This window comes from Pseudorasbora parva, chromosome 13 (genome assembly GCF_024679245.1).
Source record: "Pseudorasbora parva isolate DD20220531a chromosome 13, ASM2467924v1, whole genome shotgun sequence".
In the NCBI taxonomy this organism is placed as follows: Eukaryota; Metazoa; Chordata; class Actinopteri; order Cypriniformes; family Gobionidae; genus Pseudorasbora; species Pseudorasbora parva.
The window spans coordinates 40,605,479-40,633,405 of NC_090184.1; the positions used below are offsets into that span (position 1 = coordinate 40,605,479).

At 38.3% G+C, this 27,927-nt stretch overlaps 1 protein-coding gene across 1 annotated transcript; it reads right to left on the reverse strand.

Moving 5' to 3' along the window:
• Positions 1-75: 75 nt before the first annotated feature.
• Positions 76-27,926, reverse strand: asic1a (acid-sensing (proton-gated) ion channel 1a). The gene is made up of 11 exons (XM_067414419.1): positions 27,717-27,926; positions 24,856-25,269; positions 21,496-21,691; positions 10,276-10,423; positions 10,072-10,199; positions 9,848-9,998; positions 6,157-6,213; positions 4,393-4,546; positions 4,082-4,173; positions 3,887-3,966; positions 76-1,251 (listed from the first exon to the last, which is right to left on the reverse strand). The coding sequence occupies exons 1-11, from the start codon at positions 27,743-27,745 to the stop codon at positions 1,132-1,134; spliced, it is 1,569 nt and encodes a 522-aa protein (XP_067270520.1). The 5' UTR covers positions 27,746-27,926; the 3' UTR covers positions 76-1,131.
• Between the last annotated feature and the right edge of the window lies 1 nt (position 27,927).

Sequence of the window (27,927 nt, forward strand, 5' to 3'; positions counted from 1 at the left end):
TCGCTTTACATATTAATACGGTTGATCTTTGACAATCCTCTATTTGAAGAAAATACTGAAAACTGATCGAGTGTCTGCTGTATATGAGATTAATATAGTGTCTTAAACGTAAATCTAACCGTAAAATAAATAGCCATAAACTACCATATTCCACAACAAATCACTGCATACTATCTGCTGGCATTTGACATCTATCTAACGCATCAGGGACTTAGAAATAGTTGGTTTCCTTTTTAAAAATACCTGACACCCTGTTGCTCCAATGTTTCCTCATCCATTCTAGAAATAATCACATGTAATATATACATGCAGAAAGACAGCCGTTCACACAGAATGCCGTTTTCCGTGCCACTGCGTTAGTTTTGCGTTTACTTTTATTGTTTTTCAATGTAAGCACGTGCTAGACGGACATTGCGCTTCTCGCACAGCAAAAACGCGTTCTGTGTGAACCAGCCTTTACAAACAGACAAACACATCCATGCACTTGCAGTCAAGCTCACACACACACACACACACACACGCAGAGCAATGGCACACAACGTTAACAGACACAATTACAGACATGCACACACACACACTCCAGCTCCCGACACGAACGTGACACCGCGGACAGAAGCTCACATGCACCCCCCGGGAATATCCAGGGATAGTCTCTGATGTGACACGAGTCGACGATATCACACTCATATCATAGCAACTACAGCCTTCTTCAGACTGGTGTTCCCTCAACAACGCCGTGCGCAACGAATAGCCTGTCACAATGCATTTACAGCCATATCATATCTATTAAGATGCACAGAATTAATAACACAGTAACCCCTCAAGCTAGCAGACGCATTTCTGTTGCAAAAGGCCAGGCACACAAAGATCGAACCATTTAATTCATATTTTTAAAGTTTTAGACATTCCTGCCGTATAGAGGCAAAATCAAAATCAGCTTGTTCAGAAAACCACAAAAACTTTTTTGGAAAAATACTAGAAAATTTTCATTCATAGGCATAAGAGAGAAAGAGAGAGTACACCACAAGATGCCAGAACAATCCGTAGAAAACAACCGTGCTGGTGTCGCTAAAATGTAGAACATGACCGGAACATGGCTGGCAGGCACACAGCTGGAATATTGCGGGAATGTTAATGGAATTTACTGACGTGACATTTGACGTCATCCAGGCTGAGAACAGTGCCGTGATCAGTGTTGTTGTTGTTGTGATGTTTCTTGTCGGAGCAGCGGCACAACCTGTATTTCATGACCTTGACGGACGAAAAAGGAAAAAAAAAAATTAGATGTTGTCCTTAACTCTTAAACGCATATTATAGTGTACGGATACTTTTCCGGCACAACAATAATTGAATCTCTGTCGACTCAATAAGCGAATCACGCTGCTTCTTTTGCGAGAAGTGAATCACAGTTTAACTTTTCCACAGAGTGTGATTGGCTGTTTCGCTAATGTTGTCACACCTAAACTCAGGATTAAAGCTAGCCTGGGAAAACCCAGACAACTTCTGAGACACCCCTCGCTGCAGCCTGTAGCACGATGACGTAGCTGGATCAGATCCAATACGTACTGGATGATGGATCGTTACTAGCCTGACAAACCAGACCCGCATCAAGATGTTTGGTCTGGAAACTCACCATTGACAGCTCAATCTGAGGGGCGGGATAAACGGTTGTCTTTCAAACTCCCTCTGCACGCGATAGGATAGCGCTACAACCAACAAGAGCAACGAAGGTGAAGCAGAGCTTGTTGATAGATTAAACATTCCCCGTATCCGGTCGGCTAAACTCAGAACACATCTTCACTTCTTAAGAATGACTTCAGTGCCGTTCTTTGTTCTTTTCTCAGAGAAAAGCTTAACTCCAAGTCTTCCAGAGTCGCGGTCAAAGCTGATTCGACAGACCGCCGTTCGCCAGTTTCTGTGTTTACTAGAAGCACGCAAACGCAACTTGGCCGTCGTCATTATGGCCCCGCCCACTGACTCTATACACGATGTGATTGGTCCGGCAAGAGTTAGGGGAATACAGCTCAGAAGGGTATTGAGAGTTGCTAGACGACACTTGCGGGCAGATTAAATTTGCTGCCGCTAGGGTGCGTCTAGATATGTCATAGCCTACCGATCTCTGGGTTAATTTATAATGATTCTGTGCTATTCTTAATGTGTGACCAAAACTCTACTGCGCATGCGTATATGACATCATCGGATTGTGAATGAAACCACCGCGGATGCGCGTCCAGTACGTGTTGGATCTGATCCAGTACGTCATCGTGCTACAGGCTGCAGCGAGGACTTCTTGCAACTTCCTGCAAACTTAGATATGCTCTGCAAGTAGTCTGGCAAAGAGCCCATTCAAACCAATGTCTAATCTGTCAAACTCGCGGCACCAATCAGAAACGTTGGGGCAGGCTTTACTCTTTACACTCGTTTGAATCAGCTATCGCGTTTTAACCCATTTAAACTTTTTCTTTTTGTTAAAACCTGAGCAAAGAACAACACTCAGCTACCAGATGTGGATTACACCGGCTACTGTGATGAGGAGGATGGGGAGTGTGTGATCATGTGCTAACACACACAGCAGCTCTGGATCTGGCCTTTCTGTGCTTATTTCCTCCCACTAGATCTTGTGATCATGTAAAAATTGTAAATAATTGTAAATAAATAAATAACTAGCGTAACTATGGTCAAGTCTGAAAATGTTCTAACACATCTGAAATGACTGAATTTGAAGACTCCTCAATATTATATTATTTTCAAAATATTGCAAATCGCGTTCCAACGCAATACAAATACCTTACAACAGGGGCAAATACGATCAGAGCTTGATGTTTTCTGTTCAACGTTAACCCGAGAGGTTTCAGTCGGTCTGAGATGCTATTAGGTTTTCCAAATTTTGCAAAAATGTTGATGGAGTAGCGGTGGGCACTATTATCAGCAGTTATCATATTTCTTTTACAACAACGGCAAAAGTCGTCAGAAGCCAATGCAACATCTTCCCTGAAATCACAAACAGAATTGCTGTCTCAGATGTTTCTCCGTCGCTCTGCTACGTCATTGTCCGTTGGTGACGCCCCTTTGGAAATGATTTGGCTATGAAGCTTTGCCAGACCATAACTCAGTGACTACTGAGAATGCTCTGGTTGTAACCAGGCTAGATCAAAGCCTGATTTGACAGAGGAAGCTGGAAACAACAGGGCCTGATTGGATTGGTTTTGTCAACTTGAAGCTAATCTTGAGTTTGTTCAACTACCGTCATGGCACAGGCCCCTGCTAAAGAAGCTGCTGGTGATCAAAATATTGATTTTAAAGACGTTAAAAACAATAGTTTTGAGAATATGGATGACATCGCAAATATGTGCCAAATGTTGATGCTAAAAAACATCTGCTCAAAAAAATGTATATAATCAGAAATGTTTCTTGAGCAACAAATCATCACATTAGAATGATTTCTGAAGGATCATGTGACACTGAAGACTGGAGTAATGATGCTGAAAATACAGCTTTGATCACAGGAATAAATTACATGTTTAAATATATTCAATGGGTTCAGTGGATTCAATGAAAACAAAATATTCATTATTATTTTATTTTTTTTAAATGATAAATGTCTTTACAGTCACTTTTGATAATAAAAGCTGAATAAAAGTATTAATTTCTTTTAAAAAAAAAACCTCTTAATGACCCCAACTTTTGAACAGAAGTGTATTTTTAGCTTGCCATATTGAGTCAAGAGATTTTTATGAACTTGATGAACATGAGCATTTTTTTTGTTGGATTAAAATATTTCTTTAGTAAAATGTAAAAATGCCATTACACAAATAAAACCAAACCCCAGCAGGAATGTTTATGACAGGACAGAACATTTATACAGATACTTCTTCATAAACCTTACCTCATAAAGATAGTCAAAAAGCTCCAGAATCGTAAGAATACTGGCTCCAATGAAAAGGCCCATCTGTCCTCCGATATCACCTACCAACACACAAACACAGAGACTGAGCTGAAGTGCTAAAGATGTACAGACATTTACATTTCTTGAAGAAAAAATGAGTTAGCAGACACCGCTAAAAAATAACACGTGACTTACCCAGTAGACCAGCCACCTCATAGGCTTTCCTCTGCTCAATGGTTTCATAGTTCAGAGCCTCGAAGAACACGTCCAGCACCAGGACATTCTCACTGACAGCACACACAACACAGTTTAGCTTGTGTTTGGCATTCCAGCATGGCAGATTAAAAATTACAATAACACATTATCTCACACTCCATCTTTCCGGAGAGTCTCTGACATCTACATAGTTAATCAATTAAGAAACGTTCAAACACCAGTGTCTGTGACGGAGAACAGACACTACTGCGCCAAGCTAACAAAGCGATCGATGTTTACTGAACACTCACGTTATGTACTTCTCCGATTTGCTGTACTTCTTTGCGAGGTATTTGACAGACGCTTTGCTGGGGATCTTGACGAAGGACAGCTCTTTAGCGTAGCGCGTGATGTTGCACGGAGTCTCGCATGAGCAGTAGTCGCTGTCCGTCTCCACAAGGAAATCTTTGCAACCGCAACAAGAGAAAGGACATAAGTGCAAACATTACACTTGTCCCTATTATTGCTATTTTAATGGTTGCTAATTTTGTTTTGGAGGTCTGCTACAATAGGTTTACATGCATTTAAGGTAAAAAAAAAATACAATTAAAATGTTCTCATACTATAAAGTGCTCATTTCTCACAGTAGTTGCTTCCCAAATGACGCACTACACCAATCAGACATTACACTGTTAATATTGTGTTGGTCCCCCTTTTGCAGTCCCATAGACCTCAAACTGCAATGCACTGTGTATTCTGATACATTTCTATCAGAACCAGCATTAACTTCTTGAGCAATCTGAGCTACAGTAGCTCGTCTGTTTAATCAGACCACACGGTCCAGCCTTTGCTCCCCACGTGCATCAATGAGCCTTGTTTGCCCATGACCCTGTCGCCGGTTCACCACTGTTCCTTCCTTGGAGCACTTTTGGACCAAATGTAAGTGCATCATCCGGTATTTAAAGGGCACTTTTTCTTTTTGGAATTTTCAGTGTGAACTCGCAACTCACACTATTATAGTGCACACTATGCTAATAGTGCATAAGTACGCAAATTGAGACACACCCTAGTGTCTGAAGCAGTTCAATCAAGGATTGATGCAGTATCCCAATTCATATACTATCCATCCTATCGTATTCCATTAGAATTAGTGTGTCCCTAATCACAGTACGTGGAAATTAATATTCCAATGATACTCGAATGGTCTACGTTAGAATCCAAGTGCAGATCCGTGAACATTTTTAACGGCTAATAGTGCCTACAGCCCATTGCATGTTGGATGAGGATTCGATAAGACAACAAACATGGCAGATGTGCAAGTCTGTCGGATAAGTAGAAAGGTTTAGATAAAGGGGTTTGAGTTTTTAATAATCAGTATCTAACCTGAAGAAAATATATTTATTCAATGTTAACCACATTATATTTCATCTGCAACAGCATTGTGAACTTTTATAAAGATATGTTTGTTCATTAACCTTTAAATGCATCAATATTCAAACACGAGGAGCGTCCTCGACTGGCAGATCAACACTATTTCTTGTGATTTTGTGACAAGATTTTGTGACAAGATGATTGACAGGGCAAGTTAAACGGTGGCAGGATGTACGTAGCTAAGCGACAGAACGATCTGTTAAAGACGCAAGTGTATGTAGTGTATGTCCCAAAGCTTGTTTACTATTCTGCTAATTTGAGTGCGAGTCCTCATCCTTTGAAAATTGATTTTCTTTTGCAGCACCGAAAACAGCGCCTTCTCGACATCACAAACTAGTCTCAGCTACAACTACAGTGTTTGAGGGTCAAAATAAACATCGTTTGCGAGCACCCAATGAAGATCATTGGCTGATATTATGCAGATTTGTTGCAGACCTACATAGGTTTGTGCAGGAAGTAAGGCAGAACTTTTCTGACGAATTGTTTCAGGCATCAGAATCTTTTTTGGGGAGGAGAGACAAACCCTCCATTTATTGTGAAAAAGTTTGATCTTTGAAAATTTGCAGAGTTTTTACAGCTATATTACACACTACATGGGAAAAATTGTAATAAAGTTACATTGCCTCATGATAAAAGTTACTCACCGAGTGCTGGATGTGCACATTCCTTGTAGACCCCAGGGGTGCAGTACTGCGCATCACCTGTGGGGGCAGTACATAAGAAGCATTATTTTTTAATTTTTTTATTTAACCTTTATTTTACCAGGAAAGTCCCATTGAGTTACAATAACTCTTCTCCCAGGGAGTCCTGGCCAAGGCTAGCGGCCAAAAGTTTCCAGAAAAAAATAAATAATGATACTCATTGAAAGTATCTACTATATTTTGTTTACCCCTTACTTCACCTTCAGGTATAATGGGTGGTGGCACATCACCTGAAGATGATTTAATTGCTTTCCAAAATTTTTTGGGGTCATTAAGGTTTTCATTTATTAAATTCAGATAATGTTCACTTTTTGCACTTTTTATTAGTCTTGTTTAACTGTTTATTGAAACAGTTTGTCCATAAGTTAATTCATAATCATCATTTTTTCTCATGTTATATCGTCCAAACCTATATGTCTTCTCCCTTTATTTTGTAGAACACAGAAGGAAATGTTATGATGTTTCCAATGCAATTTTTTTAGAAGACTTGGAATATAGCTTACAAAGTATTTATTGTGCTTTGTTTTTTGCATTAACTGAAATAAAGCTGAAAAAATCTAATATAAATATTAGATGAAAAACATAAACTTGACAACTAACTCAAATAAGTTAAAGTTGAAGTATGAAAATTAATTTCAAATACTACAAAAAAAGAAAAAAGTTGCTCAAAACTGAAAATATTAAAATAAGAGCTAACTCAAAATATGAATAAATACTATAAATAATACTATAATAATACTAGTTGATAAATGCACATGAAAAATCTAATTAATTTTGCTTCAATGTAACATGTAAAACAGTAAGATCAAAACTTTACTAACACACAATGTTCAATTCCTTTTTATTATATTGAAAGCCTCAAGCATTCACACTTATTCATTTCACTTACCATGTTCATGAGGTTCATAATGAATATGAATATTAGTAGAGTCCTTACTTCAGATATAACTCGCCTCGGGTTAAAATCCCACACTAATACATGTTAATTTAGCCTTTTGTAATCAACTACATTACATTTCAGTGCCAGGGGTGGTCTAACAGGAGCAGGTTTAATTTGGATTCGCTTGCTTGATTAACTTGACATCAAAGCAGCTGTGAACTCACACGATAGTACATATAAATGCCTGCCAGTATGTTACAGATGCGACTGTTAAACACAATTATAGTAACTATAATCAAGTCACTAAAGACGTTGTAAATTGTAACATGAAGATGAGGGTCTGTGGTGACAGTCCCATTATAAAAACACAACAAACAGACTGAAAATCAACTTTGGTATAATCAAGTGCAAATTATGCATGAGACAAGAATGCAATTTCCTGCAAAAAAACATTGGGTCAGGTATAAAATATACCTTATTATAAGCTTACTATAGTGAATCAGGGTAAGACAAAAACACGTTTTGGATTGAACTGATGAAGTACTGACTCATTATTTCAATTTTGTTCATTCTGAACAAAGAAAAGTTAGAGCTTTTGTCAATTTTATTAGCTTTTTAATTTTTTTTAAAAGTATTTTATTGTATTTCAACTATATTTCAATTACAAAAATTATTTTAATAGTTTTCCATACAAAGTTGCAACTTTATATTTTTCTAAAAATGATTGCAAAAAACATTTTTGAATATAGAACCGCTTCCATACCATGTGTTCAAGAGAACAAAATCGTTATTTACTGGGAAAATATCAAAATATCTGTAATAAAAATGGATTTGCTGCGCGCATTTCTATCTTTATCTTTCACGAAGAATGGAGTCTGCATTTATAATGAATGCCCACCGTTATGAATTCCCTTGCGGCTGCACGGATACTTTCACTTTAGAATGAGTACCAATTTGGGAGCAAACTGATTGAATGGTGTGTTTAATATTAATATCAATACAATTCTTAATGAAAAACATAACAGAACAGTACAAATATACAATGACAAGCTCGCTTAAATGGGCGTTTTGCATGTAGCTTTGAATCTGACTCCTGCCGCTGGTCTGTGCTCAGTTCAGTTTTTTATCGTAGCGTCTGTTCTCTAACTGAATAAAATAATTTTTAGTACAATCAAAACGATATCGATACTGTTTATGATTTCATACAGCAATAACGAAAAAACATTTACAAGTCTTGACATCATATCCGGGAGGCAAGTCAGTAAATTCGAGTAAAATCACAGGCTTTGCTTATCCCGTGCGAATGCGCCACGCAAAACTCAGATGTTGGGGAGTCATTTCTAAATCACAGAGGTCTTCAGATAATACGTGCGAGTATTGCGAAAGTCATAGTTTTTATTATTGTGAATAAAAAAGTAAGAAATACTTTGTGTGCTTTTTGAAGTTGAAATCAGTTTTGATATTTCAAAAAATGGTTAATTACAATATCTAGCTGAAATAATTATTGCTAAAAATGGAAAAAGACTTGAGACTTGACTTGGACTTTAGGGGCTTGTGAACATGTCTGCATTAACATTATCCACCTCAATACTCATTCGTTTTTATTCACATTTATAGAATGAATGTGCATCCTTTTCCACCATTTCCATCCATTTGTTAAAGGGGGGGTGAAATGCTGTTTCATGCATACTGATCTTTTTACACTGTTAAAGACTTGGAATCCCATCCTAAACATAGACAAAGTTTCAAAAGTTAAGGTGGACGTTTGATGGGAGTATTTCTTTGTCAAAAATACTACTTCCGGTTAGTCATAAGTTTCGGCAAGTTTTTTGCGATCATGCGTCCCCTTGACGTTAATGGGGGCGGAATTTCCTTGTATGGGCCTTACGGACAATTCTACCGGAAGAGCGTGAGAGAGAGAGGGAGAGAGAGAGAGGGAGAGAGCGAAAGCAACAGGCTACCCCCATCAAAGCGCTGGCTTGTAGGCTGCTGCACAGGTGATGTGCACAATTACAATGTCACCAAAAAAGTGCGTTTTTGGTTGCCAGACCAAGACAGTCCTGCACAGATTCCCCAAAAACCCCGCGTTAAGGCAACAGTGGATGTAATTTGCTTTTCCAGATCAGCAACTGAGTTGCGCGAATGTTTATATCAGTTCGCTGCATTTCGGTGCCGACTGTTTCACAAAGGACTCTATGAAGGTCCTGCAGCCTCTGGGTCTGATTCCGGATCATAGATGTATGGCTGTATCTGATTAAAAGCCATATTTTTATTTTGAATAAAGTTTTTTCCCGCTGTTAGGGATGACACAGCTTTACGACGCACTCGACTCAACACAATAGCAGCAGCGCGCACAAGTCATTATTTAGCTCCGCTCACACGATACGCCCCCACCCGCTCTGCTTTTTCCGGAAAGACTCGGAACAGCGCATCTTTCTTATATAATTATAAAAAAAAAAAAGACTTTTCGGAGATATGCAGGATGCAATGCTACTCTATAGGTACTCAAGATTGACATGACACTGACTGAAACTGAGTGTTTCACCCCCCCTTTAAGCAATATCCTGAAATTTGCATAAAAATAGCTAGATGAAAACATAGCAAACAACAAAGATAGCAATTTCAATGTTTTATTTCACAACACAGACAATAAATGAGCCTGTTCCTTGTTTCATCGACCTGATGGATTCTTGATTTTGTACTGTTGATGGCAAGTGAACCTCACGAGCTGCTGTAATTAGTGCAGTGACTCACCAGGCATATGAACCAAGCGGCAGTCGCAGTTTTCCACCAGGTAGCGTGTTTCGCAGTCTGTTCGACAGGCGCTGATGCTGTACACTTTGAAGTAATCCGAGTTTGGAGGGGCCGACTTGCAGCTCCCCCACGGAGCAGGAAGATACACCAGCTGAAAAACAAATAGCATGAGTCAAAAAAAGAGAAGAAGGTCCATTTAAAGCGCATATTAACACCACACCTACTCGCTGCTCTTGGCAGGAAACGAACGTCTGGAATCCTGGTGCAACTCCGAAGCCCAGCTGATCTATAAACGGAGGCTCGTCCTGACTGTGAATCTGGACTTTGATTCCCGCCTCAAATGACGACTCGTCTGTGAGAGAAAACAAGCGAGTGAGAGGTTAGAATGAGAGTAGCGTGTACCTGGTGTTTTAATCATGTGGTCTCACTTGTCTCTCCCCAGACAGGTAAATATTCATCCTGCTGAATGTCCAACATGACCTCCAGGCCGTTTCCCATCCCTCCCTTTACGCTGATCTGCGGTGGGCCGGTGTTACCAGAGTTAAAGGTGTAACACTTTCCATAACGCGTGAACACCTGAAAACACACACACACACAAAAACTACTGCATACATTCCATTACAATATTTTGTGTCTAAATGATTAGATTACTGTTTATTTCTACTGAGCAGATGCTTTGACCACCTGAGAAGAACAAATTGAAGTCCTAGACCTGTGCGGTGTTCATTGTGCCATTTTTAACAAAGAAACACTTTTTTTTACTCTAAACATTGATCAGCAAACAAAAACATTGGTTCTTTTCCCCTCATTGGTTCTCGCTGAAGCTCAAACGTGCTGCGTAACACAAGAATGAGCCTCATTGGTTCTCACAGAAGCTCAAACGTGCTGCGTAACACGAGAATGAACCTCATTGGTTCTCGCTGAAGCTCAAACGTGCTGCATAACATGAGAATGAACCTCATTGGATCTCAAACGTCAAGTAATCATGCTTGAGCTTCTTTTTACCAAAACTAATGTGTGAGTTTATTTTATGTGAAAAAACTCAATTCAATCTGGCAAAATTATCGTATATCATATAAAATCATATAAAGCGATTCAGTCTCCTTAGAAAATGTGCAATAAACCGCTAAATTCATATGGATTAGTTTCACAGTATTTTAAATGCCAAATTCTGACTGATTGTCATTCATTTTTTTCCTTATTAGTGATGCCTTAGGAGTTGATCACAATTTCTGGACTTGAGCTTGGGCCTTTTGCGGATTGACCACAGGTTCTCTGTGTATGGGTTTAAGATCCGGGGAGTTGTCTGGCCACAAATACAAAATTTCAATGTAATGATGATAAAGATAACTTTTGATTTCTACAACTGGTCTGGTTCTCAACTGCTTTTGCATTCTGGACCCAGATGTTTTTGAAATGTATTAATATTTGCATAAAATTTAATATCTACAGCTTCCTAACATAGCACAGTCGGTTGCATTTATTATTTTCACACAGTTTTGTTTCCCCTGCTGTCAGAAGAGACGTGCAGCCAGACTGAAATGATCTGAAGGAAATAAAGTGCTATTACAAGAGCCGTAGCAATTCTTCTGTAGTAAAAATCTCTATTCTTGAAAACTGGCTTGAGACATAAACTATGAAAGAGCAGGAGAGGAATAAAAAAGAAAAGTTCATTGTAGACCCACTGAGTTATTAAAGGGAGCCGGTTCCTATGGCAACAGATACCGGAGTGTTAAAGCACGGAAACACACACACAAACACACACACACACACACTTGGCTCTGTCCTCTCGCTGTGTTCTCTTTGATACATTAATTAAACATTTAAAGTGTTTCAAGACATTTCCCTTTTGAGCACAGTTCCATCTGTCTGATTGTGTTGAAAACATAGGGAGAGATCCTGAGAGATTTTGACCCGTCAGACCAGATCAAACCACCCTGCTGTCCAGATCAGCATCCATTAATGTTCCTGTGACTTACACAAACATTCCACAAAAATATCTCTGTGTGACGTCCACCGAGCCTCCGGTAGCCCTACAGAACCGCTTGTACCGACATTATCTGAGTATAGCTCACGTTAGTTATGGCAAACACTCTTACGAGAATAACCAGCTCCCACAACAAAGAAAAAACAAAAGGGACATATAAACAAAAGACATATACATTACGATTCAAAACTTTGGGGTTACTTTTATTTGTTCAGAAAGCGTGAATAAATTGGTCAAAAGTGACAGTAAAAACATTCATAATGTTACTTTTTTTTAAATGCTGTTCGTTTGAACTTTCTATTCATCAAAGGATCCAGATCATGGTTTCCACAAAAATGACTGTTTTCAACATTGACAATAATCAGAAATGTTTCATAAGGAGCAAATCCTCATATTATAATGATTTCTGAAGGATCATGTGACACTAAAGACTGCAGTAATGATGCTGGAAATTCAGCTTTGATCACAGGAATAAATTACATTATTAGAAAATATATTCAGATAGAAAACAGTTATTTTGAATTGTAATACTATTTTACAATTTTGGTCAAATAAATGCAGCCTTGATAAGCATAAGAAACTTTCAAAAACATAAATCTTACCAACCACAAACGGTGGTGTATAACACATAAATTAGCTTATCTGCTGTCTCAAAAACATCTCAAACTTTACCCAGTGCTTTCCAAAAACGAATCCCAGCGATCAATATTAAAAGATCTCCAAGACAAAATGATTTGAGCTTCTATCCACATTTATTTTATAGCTCTATATTCTTAAAAGTCAACAAATGTCTCGTGGGTCTATTTTTATTTTTTACTTAGAACATTTTAAGTGAAACATCTCAGAGAAAGTTGACAGCAACCACTGAGCAATACAAATTCTCTGCAGTCCTGAGATGTGTTTTTAATCTTAAAAACAGCAGGTAACACTTTAGTATGGAGAACACATATTCACTATTAACTACGACTTTTGCCTCAATAAACTCCTAATTATGTCTTAGTAAGGTAGTTTTTAAGTTTAGGTATTGGGTAAGATTAGGGGATGTATAATATGGTCATGCAGCATAAAGCATTAAATCTGCACTATGTAACTTTTCCGTCCGCTAGAGGGCGCCTATTCAAAACAAAGGCGTAGTTTGATGACGCCAAGTTTGAGCGCAGCATCTTGGGACATGTGATCTTCCCACAGCCGGTGGAAAATATTCGGGATAGGACTCAGGCAGAAATCATGTTTATGGATGCGGTTATTAAAGTTACTGTAGTATGAAGCAGAGCAGGACAGAGTGTTGTGGAGCTGAGCAAGGCCGCTGAAGCGATTGTTACGCAAACACGCAGCTCACGAGCAACGGGACTTTTATTATGATGGGACACAGTCGCCGACAACATTTCCACTTTTGAGTATGAGGTAACACAGCTCTGCTTATCATATTAGATAGATTTAAGTGTGTTTAAAATGATGTTATGACGTTACTCTGTGAGTTCACTCAGCGGTTCCCTCAGACGCCCCGGCTCCTTGGTTAAAATAGCAATTTTTTTCACGATTTACAAACAGTTGAAAACATTTGGGATATTGTTAGCTAAACAAAATATATAACATTGGCCTGGTGGTTTTTGGATATTTTACTACAAAAATACTACATAGTGCACCTTTAATATGTGATTTATAAGTGCTAATAAATCACAAATGTCCTAGGAATATGCATGCTAATAAGCAACTAGTTAATAGCGAGAACTGAACCATAAAATGAAGTTTTAACAAACAGCATATAACACAAGACAGTGAGATCATAATCTAGCACAGTTATTCCCAAACTGTGGTCCGCGGACCACTAGTGGTCCATGAGGGTACTGCAGGTGGTCCGTGGAAAGGTGAAATAAAATAAAATATATTTTTTTTTACCTTAATTTTACCAGGAAATTCCCATAAAAAAATAAAAAGTAAAAAGAATATGTAGGCCTATATTGATATAACATTTGTATTAAATTGTCGCGTTATTGTGCAATTACTAAAATAGCCTAGTGGCGCTTGGCCGTGACGTTCAAGTTCAGTGCCGTTATGGATCGGTGGATAGCAACGGGTTCTCTGAAGAGAAGAGACAGAGGCAGAAGTTACAAAAAACGAAGAGATTGACAGTGAGTCGGATACATCTATGAGCCAGATTCATCATAAAAAAAACAAAGAAAAGGAGGGTGAAGAGAAAATACCGCGAAAGCTATTTAGCATTAGGGCACTTGAGTAAATAAATAAATAAAATATGTGGCAGCCGTTGTGTGCAGTAAACTTTCCTAAGCCTGTTGTACTGATGTGATGACTAGTTATAGTTTTAGTGCTAGTAACACTATTTAGAGGTGTGGATTAATTCAGGCAGGACTGTGTGTAGACATTTTATTATGTGTATGAGGTGGTCCGCCAAATATTTTGATTACAAATAGTGGTCCACACTCACAAAAAGTTTGAAAACCCCTGATCTAGCATGTTTTGCATTCCTTAATGCATAAGTATACCAACCATGTCAGCTAACCGATTTACAAAATCCAGACTAGATCATCATCCAACTACAGAAGAATTAGCCTAAGGTGGTTACCTCATCATAGTTTCTGAAAACCTGCTCTGTTTAGCTGGTTTTAAAGTTGAAAAAGGAGATGCGATAACCTTTTCTTTCCTATTGTGATATATATCCGAGAAAAAAACGTTCGCTTCTCGAACAAAAACAATGTAGGTGGGGACTTGATTGTGTCTGTGGGGAATTGGTTGGCTGGTTGTGGTTTGCTATTGGTCAGTCTCATGTGAGTGACAGGTTGCCCCCCCCCTCGAGCCAGTAAACACAACATCAGAGATGATGTCACTGCAAGAGGGAGGGGAAGTTATTCCGATTAAAGGTTACAAGGGGACATTAATACAAAAATTATGTGCATAAGATAAATCATTTATAATAAATATTGTAATATTCCATTAAAAAAACTAAACAGAATTGATTTCAGGGTGACTTTAAGAAGGTTTTGCAGCAAAACCAGAACAAACCACCTTATGCAGTTTTGTTCACCAATATGCAAATCAGCTTTGTTGTCTATATAGCCACAAACCCTGTAGCACCTTCCAATTTATCTGACTGACTGAATCATGGCTAGCCGTGATCTGCGGGTCCTCGTGAGGGCAGGTCAGTCCGACTGAGCGCCTTGATTTAAATCTCCACTGTGTGAGAGAGATTTGCGCCGGAGGAGCTGCGAGGTGAAATGATTATACCACTCCAGCAGGAGAGACAAAGATAGATGGAGGACATCGGCAAGGAGAGAAGCAGTTTGTTCAGGATGATCATGTCTTAAGGCTGATGAACAAAACACAACTGCATCTCATAAATAAAATCATAGGGAAATATTTATCCATAGAAATCAGAGCATGTCAGAACTTGTGGATGATTCAGTATAGTTGGCAGCGTGTTACTTTCAGTTGGATGGTTGTTAAAGGGATAGTTGACCCAAAAATGAAAATTCTGTCATTAATTCCTCTCCCTCATGTCAGCCTAAACCCATAAGACCTTCGTTCATCTTCAGAACACAAATTAAGATATTTTTGATGAAATCTGAGAGCTTTATGACCCCTCTATAGACAGCAATGCAATTACCACTTTCAAGGCCCACTTTTCTTCTTTACTTTTATTTTGAGACTTACTAATTGACAACGTACTATGATTATTGGTGAAGTTATATACAGCGTGCAATTAAGCGCTGCCTGACGACAGAAAAAGGTTGTTTTTCTGAGGTGAGAGGCTTTTTATTGAGTAATTTTTTATTAAAAATAACGTTAATGAATTATGACACTGACAACATCTCATCTGACCGCAGGTACTGAATTAGCACATCTTTAAAAAAAAAATAATAATTCAGAATATTTGGAATAAATAGTTTTCGTGTTGATGTTGTTTTTTTGACTCTACATTCTGCAAACCATTCTCGGGTCACGACTCACCAGATGACAAACACTGCAATATAACATACAGGTGGAGCTGGGGAAGGTGGAGGAGGGTTTCTGAAAGCGCGCTGCACTGCTACAGCAATTATTTTAATTTTTTTATATTTATTTTTATTCAACAGTGATATCTGTGGACTTGGATCCCCACGCTTAAAACAAGCCGACTGCTAACTGTTAAAGCTTGCATTCGTACAGTTCTGTACACATGTGCACCGAACCGAAAGCCCTGTACCGAAACGGTTCGGTACGAATGGTAGAAATACGTGTACCGTTATACCCCTAATGAATATGCAAATTAGCCCTGCCTCCACTCACTTACACCAGCTCTCAGAGACCCACTGACTCGCTCAACTTCACTCAAGTTACTGCAGTAAACTCTGCACAATGCTATCGCTCTTTACAACGTCAGATACATAGCCGTAATTAATACAATTAGCCTTTTGCTTGACTATATTATCAAACAACAGCTAATAATGTGTTTTTATAAAATTATAAAAAGCAGTTTTAATAAAATACTCAGCAATGGTGTTGACTGATTAATTTGCACATGGTTTGTCTTAAAGGATATTAAAAACACCACAAAGACATATAAACAACATTAAAACCTTGATTTTCACCACAGGACTTTAAGTAACTGCCACCTAATTGTAAAGTGTTACCATTTTTACCTGCTTTTCATCCTTTGGCAAAAATATTAGCAAATCTGGTTGCTTAGAAATGTAATAACACCTCTCTTTTGCTAAATAGCACGAATAAGCAACAACCTAGCAACCACCGGAACACCCTAATTTTTGCATAGCAACACTCAGAACCTCTTAGCAACTCCATAACAATGCAGTACTGTGGCATTGACTGGAACTGCACAAGCAAGCCCCACTCACTCACTTCTGAAGAAATGCAAACTCTGCGTAAATTATTGTATAAGAATAACAACAAACGTTGTCTTTGCCTTATTATTTTGTCATCATCAACAAATTAAAGTACGTCTGAAATGCGTTTTAATGGGCTAACAGAGTTAAAGATGCCTAGATTAGTCAGTTAGTATTTGGTAGTCTGTGCGTGTTCTTCTCATTGGTCTTCATTCTTTATGCAAACGACCCCCCACCCCCCCAGTTTTCCGGTCTATCCTTCGGCAAAACTCTGGAGTGCAATTAGCTGTCATGATTAGCTGTAAACATCATTTACGTGGGGTGGGAGCACAGACGGCATGCAAAGGCACTTTAATCACTGTCTCATTATCATGTGTGATTATTCATTGCACAATAATTTATTCATCTGAAACTGAAGATCTGAAACATTGAAGCTTCGGTTATTAAAGAAGTCTCTACAGAAAAGGGGACGTGTGTTTCTGACTGCCCTTTTTTTCTTTTTTTTTTTAAATCTCACAGCTCTATTTTTAGTTACGTGCTGGCTGTACACACTGTATTTTGTGGTTTCTTTTATGCTCAACAAGCCTGCATTTATTTGATGGAAAAAGCTGTAAAAACAGCAATATTAAAAATAACTGTTCAATGTTAATTTATTTTTAAAAGTAATTTATTCCTGTGATCAAAGCTGAACTTTCAGCATCATTGCTCCAGTCTTCATTGTCACACGAGCCTTCAGAAATCATTATAATGGGATGATTTGCTGCTCAAGAAATATTTCTGATTATTATCAATGTTGAAAACATGTGGTGCTTCATATTTTTGAGGAATTATTTTTTGTTTTCTTTGTGGAATAGAAAGGTTTAAAAAGAATTACAAATATTTGGTAACATTATAAATGTATTTACTGTCCCTTTTAATTAAATGAATGCATCCTTGCTAAATAAAAGTATTATTTCTTAAAAAAAACAAAACAAAACAAAACTTGTAGTGTCCCCAAACTGTAATGTATAAACATTATGCAAATTCATGATAAATTAACCTGATTACACAGGGTTGACTGACTAAACTGATCAATATGAGCTTAACAAAACAATATTTAAGAATTGAGGAAATGGAACAAAAGTATTTACTTGACTTCCCGCCATGTGAAATAAAGTGCAATTGTTGGTTTAGAATTGTAAATAATGTTACAGATATTGAAATGGAGGGAATTTGTGTCATAACAGATTTTCATTTGTGTTCTGAGGATGAAAAAAGCTATTACGGGTTTGGACCGACATGAGGGTGAGAAATTAATGACAGAACTTTCATTTTTGGGTGAACTAGCCCTTTAAAACTAGCTACTTTTAATAGGTGTCACTCCCATGGCAGAAAACATGGGACTTCTGCCTCCAATGATTTTAGAAAAAAGTAAAGCATCACACCAAGCACATCCTATTTGTGGAAAGTGCCAAATAAAGCAGTTTGGAGAGTATACAAATAGTTAGCCGAATGACATCAAGGCCAATGAAGCAAGCAATTCCCCTCCCAGAACGAAACCCATCAAGCATTTAATTGTAACTACACAGGGCTGAAAAAAATTCAAATGCAAAAAAAAGAAAAAAAAAAGAGCCGGCTGGCCGTAAAGATAGACCGAGGAGAGCCATCCCTCGAACTCCATTAACAATTACAAAAAGCCTGGTGCACTTCACTGGGCTATTTTTCCCAAAGCACTGAGTCACTAAAGACAGAGATAAAGAATAGAATGTCCCAGACGCTCTCTCACACATCACACCGAATCTAATATTTAACACTGACCTATTTTAAAGGCAGCTGGATATTTTGAACCTGCTGTGGGAGTTTAAAGCAGCCGGGAGCAAACAGGACTGCAGGCTTTTCTTCAAAAGCCTGGCAATGAAGGTGAAGCTAAAATCATCGGGGAGTAAGAAACATGCAGAGGTTTTTTGGGAGACTCTTTGCTCATCAGGGAACTACTAATGCTGTTATACAAGCATTTATATTTAGAGATGGAAAAATCCCTGTCCAATATGCTCGTGTTGGCATTTGGGTAAGTAGGGCATTATCACCAACACGCCACACAAAAGACTTCAGATGCTTCAGACGGGGACGGGGGAGTCAGTACCACATGTCGCCATGGAAACTTGGAGGGAAACATGGTTACATCACCAAAGCAACCTTTTCAGCACCATAGTCCTCATAGTGTCATAGTGAACTCGTGCTCCAGTGCTCATTTCCAGTAATGAGCTTCTGCTCACATCTGCTCTCATCACTTACAGTTAAAAATTTAGGTCTGAGTCACTGGCTTCTCATTTAAAAATAATACTATAGCTGTGGTTTCAGACGTTACTACCATGGGTGGGAAAAGGGGTTTACACCAGTTATTTATATATTTTGCTGTAGTGTGTCAGTGAGAAATATCAATTTACATTTCCAAATTGCTTTTCGCCATTAAAGGGTTAGTTCACACAAAAATGAAAATTCTGTTATTAATTCCTCCCCCTTATTTTGTTCCAAACCCGTAAGACGTTCATTCATCTTCAGAACACAGATGAAGTTATTTCTGATGAACTCTGAGAGCTCTCTGACCCCTCTACAGACAGCAATTTAATGAACACTTTCAAGGCCTAGAAACGTAGTGAAGATATTGTTAACTCTTCGTTATACTCTTAAAATGTGCCTTAATGTTATGAAGCGATGAGAATACTTATTGTTCTCAAAAAACTAAAATCACCACTTTATTCAACAATTTCTTCACATCTGTGTCAGTCTCCATTCTTCCAAATATCTTCTTATGTGTACAGCAGAAAAAAGAAATTTATACAGGTTTGGAACAACTTGAGGGTGAGTAAATATATATTTTTAATTATTATTTTTTCCCCCTTTAAACCTGCACTAAACAGATGATTTTTAGGCAAACATGAACAAAACCAATTCACTATGCTAAACCATATACAGTTTACATCTTGTCTGTATGTAAAGAAAGGATCATGTGTTCTTGAGCAGCAAATCTAGACTGTGTAAACTAATAAAAATAAAAAATATAATTTGATTTCGCCCAGCAATTCATTTCTACTGCTTCTATTACATTTTACGCAAACCTATCACAGACTGGCTTATCCACCTGGGGTGCTATTGGCGGGTTTAACATGATGACGGATTGAGAAACGATGGGTCATTGCCCGTCGATCACGCCTCTTTGTGGTCTGATTGGTTGAAGGACTACCCAATTGCGTACAGTCCTTCGAATAATGCTCATTTATCACGCCTCTTGTGGTCTGATTGGTTGAAGGACTGTCCAACTGCATACTGAGTAATTTGAACTATGCTTGTTGATCACGCCTCTTGTGCAGTAGAAAATACAGAGCAGACTCCCCACAGACTAATGTTCAATCTTAAATTGAGATTGGTCTGGTGATAGCCAGACAACAGCAAATCAGTATATCAGAATGATTTTTTGAAGGATCGTGTGACACTGAAGACTGGAGTAATGAAGCTGAGAATTCAGCTTTGATCACAGGAATAAATTACATTTTACAATATAAAACAGTTATTTGAAAGTATAACAATATTTCACAATTTTACAGTTTTTACTTAGCCTGACAAGCCAGACCCACATCAAGATGTTTGGTCTGGAACCTCACCATAGACAGCTCCGTCTGAGGGGCGGGATAAACGGTTGTCTTTCAAACTCCCTCTGCACGCGATAGGATAGCGCTACAACCAACCAGAGCAACGAAGGTGAAGCAGAGCTCGTTGATAGATTAAACATTCGCCGTATCCGGTCAGCAAAACTCCGAACACATCTTCCCTTTTTAAGAATGACTTCAGTGCCGTTCTTTGTCCTTTTCTCAGAGAAAAGCTTAACTCCAAGTCTTCCAGAGTCGCGGTCAAAGCTGATTCGAAAGACCGCCGCCGTTCACCAGTTTCTGTGTTTACTAGAAGCACGCAAACGCAACTCGGCCGTCATCATTATAGCCCCGCCCGCCGACTCTATACACGATGTGATTGGTCCGGCAAGGGTTAGGGGAATACAGCTCAGAAGGGTATTGAGAGTTCCTAGACGACACTTGCGGGCAGATTAAATTTGCTGCCGCTAGGGTGCGTCTAGATTTCTAGGCTAGTTTTTACTGTATTTTTTGGTCAAATTAATGCCTCCTAGGTGAGCAGGAGACTTGTATGTATCATGTATCAAGGTTTCCACAAAAATATGAAGCAGAACGACTGTTTTAAACATTAATAAAGCATAAGAGCTGCCGTGAGCATAAGAGACTCTCTCATAAACATTTAAAAATCTAACTGACCCTAAACTAGTGAACCGTAGTGTATAAATTAAATCGCTATAATGTTTTTCAGTGCACATCCTGTGTGTAGACCCACTCGTGCACAAAACAGCCGCTCGACATGCATGCAAACTCAACTGAATTGACAGCTCTGGCCCAAACCTCTCTCACACTAGCCTCGGGCCATCACGCCATCCTTATAGTTGAGCCCTGGCTTTACCACATTACCAGACACATAAAAGAAATGGGTATTTTTCGGTACTTTTTGTTAGCGTTGTGAAATGAAAGCCATAAAACAACTCAACAGCACAGCTGAGAGAACCCTGGGAAATCTTGAGAACTACAAACTTCATTCCAGCGGCGTAAATGATTGGACTGTCAAATAACACACCCCAGCGTTTGGATGAAACCTAGTAAAAAGCCTCCAGCTCTTTCGGTACGCCGGAGAGATTCGGATCAAATAAATACACCAGGGCTGCATTAGGGCTTGAAGTGAAAAGAGCTCAAAGAAATCTATCACTGTGCATCTCTAGAGTGTCTCACCACGCTGAAGTCTTCGGGTCGGCACGGCGAGCCTCTGAACTGGCAGGACAGCAGCATGTCTTTAATGTCGTGTCCTGTTCTATTATAGAACTCCCACATGTTGAATTGTCGTGGTTTGAAGACGCGAAAGTCTGCTTTGCCCTTGAGAACCTCCATCACGCTTTCTTCGACCAGGTGAGCGTCCCGAATCTCATGTCTATAGAGACAGACACAGAAATAGCAAGAGTTCATATTTAACAATAAAGGTTCCAAATAGTGTTTATTGCAGCGATGCCATAGGAGAACTATTCAAAAGGACCTTTCAGGGAAGAGTCATTTGATCCTACAGTGAAAGTCAGTGGGGTCCAAAGCAAGATCAGACCACATTGACTTCTATTGTTTTGACAACGACATTTTTCAAAATATCTTTTCAAAATTCTGAAACATCAAATGTTTCTTGACGTGTTTTTGCTGCCCATCACAGACATGTTTGTTGAGTGTGTGAACACAATGCCCAATAAGAGGCATTTAGGTTAGTCAGTAGCTGTGCAATACGCCGGGTTCAGCGTGAGCCCTAAATAACAATGCAACTTAGGCCCCGCCCACTGGTATGTTAGTGAGATGATGAGGAGAGAAGAGCGAAACAGGATCATTACCTTCCAAAGGATCCTAATGCTAGAAATGTTCTTATTTATGTTCAACAATGTCAATGTTTAAGTTTACATTTATGCATTTTGCAGACGCTTTTATCCAAAGCAACTTACATTGCATTCAAGATACACATTGTCAGTTCTTGCTTTCCCTGGGAATCGAACCCATGACCTTGGTGTTACTAGCGCCATGCTCTACTGGTTGAGCGACAGGAAAGTTGAGAATTATTTATTTGTTCTGTATATTCCACTGTGGATTATTTGTTAAATCAGTTGCAATTTCGGGGTAGGCTTTGCAAACAGACTTTTGCAGTTTTGGACTCTCAACAAAACTCCCGTAATAATCAACAAATCTCTTATTTAAGATGAAAGCATTCACAAGTGTGCAGAAATCGAGTTGAAATGACAAGATTACTGCATACATGCGCTCAACATGTCTGTGATTGACTAAAATGCTCATCACTGCAACCTTTCATGCCAAAATCTAAATATAATGCTATAATGCACTTTTCAAGATCAGTTGAGAGCTTGAGAGCTGTAACAGTAAAAACTAGGGCTGTACTAGAATAATCGAATATTCGAATATTCGTTCGGTGAGGTGGCATTTTCAGTTTTGAGATTCGAATATTCTTTTTTTTTTTCAACACGTGACTTCCGTAAAAATAAAGACAAAATAAATCCCTTATATAGAATAAAGATATTACATTTTGTCATTTTAAAAACAATTAAGTTATTCTTATTCAACTGTTTATAAGCATGCTACCGTGTTCTTTATTTATTACAGTTCGTTGAAATCACTGTGTGTTACTAATTTAATTTCTGTTTTGGGATTCATTTGTTTTAAAGAAAGGTTCGTTATTAATACCTTATAAAGTTCTTGCTCTCAACAGACTTTGTGTTTTGTATCACTTGTGCCCTGTCCGTTTTCGGAGCATAAACCTGCCCGTGTAATGCGTACCGGAAACTGTTCTATTTAAAAGATTATTAAATGTTTATTAATATTTAAAGAATGTGTGCCACCTGATCATATTGCACCAAATGCAACACTGCACTCCACTGGGTCTGCCACAACACATTTACGATGCCGAAGAGTGAAACGTGAAGTCATGAAAGATGATACAAATGCAAACCGACACTATTATTATATATTTAGCCCCACCCACCGAAGCTTCGAATATTCGATATTGATTGCCACCTAAGCTTCGAAGCTCAAAAAATGGCGTTCCACATGTAATACTTAGCTATTTAATTTGCAAAGAAGTCAGTCAATCACAGCAGTGGACATTTAAAAGGCTGAAGTCTCACACAGCAGCCAATCACAGCAGTGGGCGTTTACACTGAAGTCTCACAGCAGCCAATCACAGCAGTGGGCGTTTACACTGAAGTCTCACAGCAGCCAATCACAGCAGTGGGCATTTACACTGAAGTCTCACAGCAGCCAATCACAGCAGTTGCCCTTTATTTCCTTTTATTTAATAATAGCCTTTTATTTCTAAATTATGACAATTTTTAATGTAAAAATCATACTGACATTATAAGTGCACCACAGGAAACATTATAAAACAATAAACCAATGCGGTTCATGACCCCTTTAAATAGACCTGCCACTTTTTGTTTTACCTATAAAAGTTGCTTTGATGTACTTTTTAATTTGAATGACTTTATGATCATTTAACTGAACAATATTTGCTAATCTGCTGATGTTTAATGTATTATTTAAAAAAAAAAAAAAAAAACTTCAAAAAAGTTGTGTAGCTATTCTGGAGCAAATTCACACAATCAACAAGGTGTGTGGAAGAAAAGAAAAATAATTTTTGGGACAATACAAGCAACTCCTGAAACATGGAGAGGTCGAAATGATCAGAAAATGGAGCTGTAAATATAATACTCTTTTTGCCAACACATTTCTGTGCACAGACCTTCACCAGAGATAAAGCAATTTTTCAAATAGTAAAAAACAAAAAACAAACTCCTAATAAAAAAAGACACGCATAACTTAGAGGTATCTGAATCTCAAATAACTGAGCCCAAACAATGGCAAAATGTCAATATTTATTTTGTGCCATTGATGCAGAAAAGCTGTGCATGTTCCATTCAGGACATTGAATAGTCAAGGTTAATTCTCTGTAAACATGTAGAAAAGTGCCTCATTGGACAGAATGCAGAATAAAACCGAGAAAGAGAGACAGTGTGTGTGTGTGTGAGCACTTGGGATGCAGAAGTCCAATTCAAACCCACATCACATCACAGCTGCTGGGTGTTACAACACTGCAGTAACTAAATCACGACTTCCTGATGCCAGATGGAAGCAGATACTGACGCTAAAGCCAAATATATTTGTTTTAATATTGGAGTCACACTTCAACAATCCAAAAAAGACCCGTCACATCTGCGTTTCACAGTCTACCGGTCACTTTCCTTGATTAAAATGGAAAAATAATCAGACTGCATCTTTACATTTGCCAGAAAAGCACTTAGCGACTCCATACGACAAGATGGAGATGCAGGACGGAAATTTACAATATCACTACCTCAGTACAGGGACTCCCCAGAGCGCTGCATTTTCATTTCCGCTCCTCAATTTCAATAAAAACACACTAATCATTTACACTCCAATGCGCTTGTGTGTTCATGCGGGGAATATGAGAGCATAATCTACTGAGCGAGTGACTCATGCTCATTATTAAAACTTAACCACGGCCCCTTGACTGATATGCACGCTTTCACCAACCTCGAGTTCAGCAGCGCCAGGAACTCCCCCGCGTGGTACAGGTCGTTGCGTGAGATCTTGCTGAAGCGGATGGAGTTGAGATTGCAAATCGTCACCGCGGGGAAGACCATCACGGGCGTCGTGATCTCGTCCAGCTTGGTGACGTGAGGGTATTCCAGGTAGAACTGAATCCGATCGACGCAGACGTACATGAGAAAGGTCAAAGAGCTGAGGAAAAACACCACCCAGAGGCAGCATTTGGCCGTGATTTTCTCATAAGAGAAGATATGAGAGATGCCATGTAGAGTCGAGGTGTGAGCGAACACTTGGAGGGGAGGCGGCTGGTCGTAATCGATGTCCATAGGTTCCACTTTAAGATCCATCATTGATGTCTTAATTGCACAGTTCTTCCACTGTAAAGCTGTGAAACTCTCCCTAAGACATTAAACAGAGAGAGAGACACGTTTTATTGCCATAGTTCCTGTGAACATAAATGAGTCATCATACAGCAAAGTCCTTTTGGGATGCAGAGCTGTTAAAGTCAAAATAAAATCATGAAATATTTCAAGGACTATTGCAGTAATTATTCTAAATTACTTTTCAGTGCACTTTTTATTTTTTATTTTTTTTATTTAAATAGTCATGTGTACTCGTAAACTAAAATAATTTCAAATGAACTTCCCCTCCCTTTTGCAGTGACATCATCTCTTCTCTGATGTTGTGTTTACTGGCTCGAGGGTGGGGCAAATAACAAACCACAACCATCCAATCAATTCCTAGTCGTCGAAGTCCTCCTACATTTTTTGTGTTCTTCACACGGATACAAGTAGTAACAAAAGACTTATCGTCTTATAAGACTTACAGTATGTCCCATGCCAGCTTTATGCTGAGATGGTAACTGAAAGGTTAATCACCTCAAGGTTTTGTTCCATGAAATGTCATTACATGCTCTTGACAGTAAGAGCAACATTTCTCATTTTCATTAAAGTTTTTTTTTCATCTATGTAATAAATATATTATTACAGTTGTATTTTAAATTCTTGAAAATGCTTTTTAGTTTTAGGATTTTAAAGGGATAGGTCACACACAAAATTTAAATTTTGTCGTTAATTATTCACCGTCATGTCGTTCCAAACCCGTAGGACTTTTGTTCATCTTCAAAACACAAACAAAGTGTTAAAAACTTTTTAATGAAATCTGAGAGATTTCTGTCCCTCTATTGACAGATGCACAAATACCACTTTGATGCTTCAGAAAGAGATTGAGAAACAAATCCATATAAATTGAGTGGTTTAGTCCAAATTATCTGAAGAGACTCAATAACTTTATGATGAACAATTTTAATTTAAGCTTTTATTCACATATAAACTCAGATAGACAACAGAAACTCAACCGAACCTCTTGCTAACACGAGAATGAATCTCATTGGTTCCTTCTGAAGCTCAAACGTGCTGCGTAACACAAGAATGAACCTCATTGGTTCTCGCAGAAGCTCAAACGTGCTGCGTAACACGAGAATGAACCTCATTGGTTCTTGCAGAAGCTCAAACGTGCTGTGTAACACAAGAATGAACCTCATTGGTTCTTGGAGAAGCTCAAACGTGCTGCGTAACACGAGAATGAACCTCATTGGTTCTTGCAGAAGCTCAAACGTGCTGCTTAACACGAGAATGAACCTCATTGGTTCTCACAGAAACTCAAACGTTCTGCGTAACACGAGAATGAACCTCATTGGTTCTCGCACATCAAGCAAACATGCTTGAACTTCAGCTTACCGCAAATTAATCCATCTGTTTATAATAAAGCGATCAAGTGTATTCGGAAAATTTAGACTAAACCGCTTAATTCATATGGATTAGTTTTACAATCTTTTTATGAACTTTTTGAAGCGTCAAAGTGGTAGTTGCGTAACTGTCAATGGAGGGGACAGAAATCTCTCAGATTTCATCAGAAAGATCTTAATTTGTGTTCCAAATTTGAGTGGGTTTGGAACAACATGAGAGTGAGTAATTAATGACAGAACTATCCCGAACGGAAATGAAAATATGCATTAAACCAGAAACATTAATGCATTTTAGCTACATGTTTAATTTCCATATAGAAAATTTAGAAAATACAAATGTAATGTACAAGTAGACCTATAAGATTTTGAATGCAACACTCAAATTACTATAGATCTCTGCTCCTTCTCTGTACAATAGAGAGCATGTAGAGGGCAATCTGCTGCCCACGCCAAGATCCCAATAGCTTTTAATTATAGTCTACCAACCAGCTGACAAGAAAAACTCTTAATTAAAATGGCACATTTCCCACATCTTAATTTTATATATATATATATATATATATATATATATATATATATATATATATATATATATATATATATATATATATAAAACATTCAATTTTTTGTGCATTAGTTTGTAACATGAAATGCATGACAAGCAAGCACCCCTATTACCATAATTTAAAAAAAAATATATACCGGTATACATATATAATTTAAATGGTAAAACAGGCCTATACATAAATTGTTATGTTTAATTAGTAAAGCTAAACTACAGTAGTTCTTATTACAGCGTTACAATCTACTGTAGGCTACTCATTAATGTAAAAAGTGTTAAATGTGTTAAAATAGAGTCACAACTCAAAACATTTTAATGTCACGAAAACATTTTATTTTCATTTAGATTTTGAGGTTGAAATGTTACCCGAACATGTTTTCGTGAGATCCACCTTCATCAAAACACAATCTCAGGTAAAAACGCGCCAAATCATGACTGTTTTCCCCCCAGGCTTGTCACACTGTATCACTCAACAGAATCCAACAGACAATCAAAGCGCGTGACAGTCGTAACAGTAGCGTCACTTGTAGCGTTTACCTGAAGCACTTCAGAAAGATGTTGGACATGAAAACAGAGGCCAGTTATCCGAACATCTCTCCGGTGTTCGTGCAGAAATCAGCCGATCCCGTCGTCCTTCCGAAAGACTGATGGAAACCCATGTCTGTGATGAAATGATGATTCGCGTGCGCTGGACGGATCCCTCTCGTGTGACGATCCTGAAGCTCAAATGGCCGAATCGTGAGAGAGA

Bases quoted from the DNA above. Each gene is read 5' to 3' on its own strand.
- asic1a (XM_067414419.1), bottom strand. From the start codon at position 27,745: ATGTCCAACATCTTTCTGAAGTGCTTCAG. The intron at 21,692-24,855 runs GTTGGTGAAAGC...CTGTCTCTATAG, and splicing joins CTGGCGCTGCTGAACTCGAG to ACATGAGATTCGGGACGCTC. The intron at 3,967-4,081 runs GTAAGTCACGTG...GTGTGTTGGTAG, and splicing joins TGAGGTGGCTGGTCTACTGG to GTGATATCGGAGGACAGATG.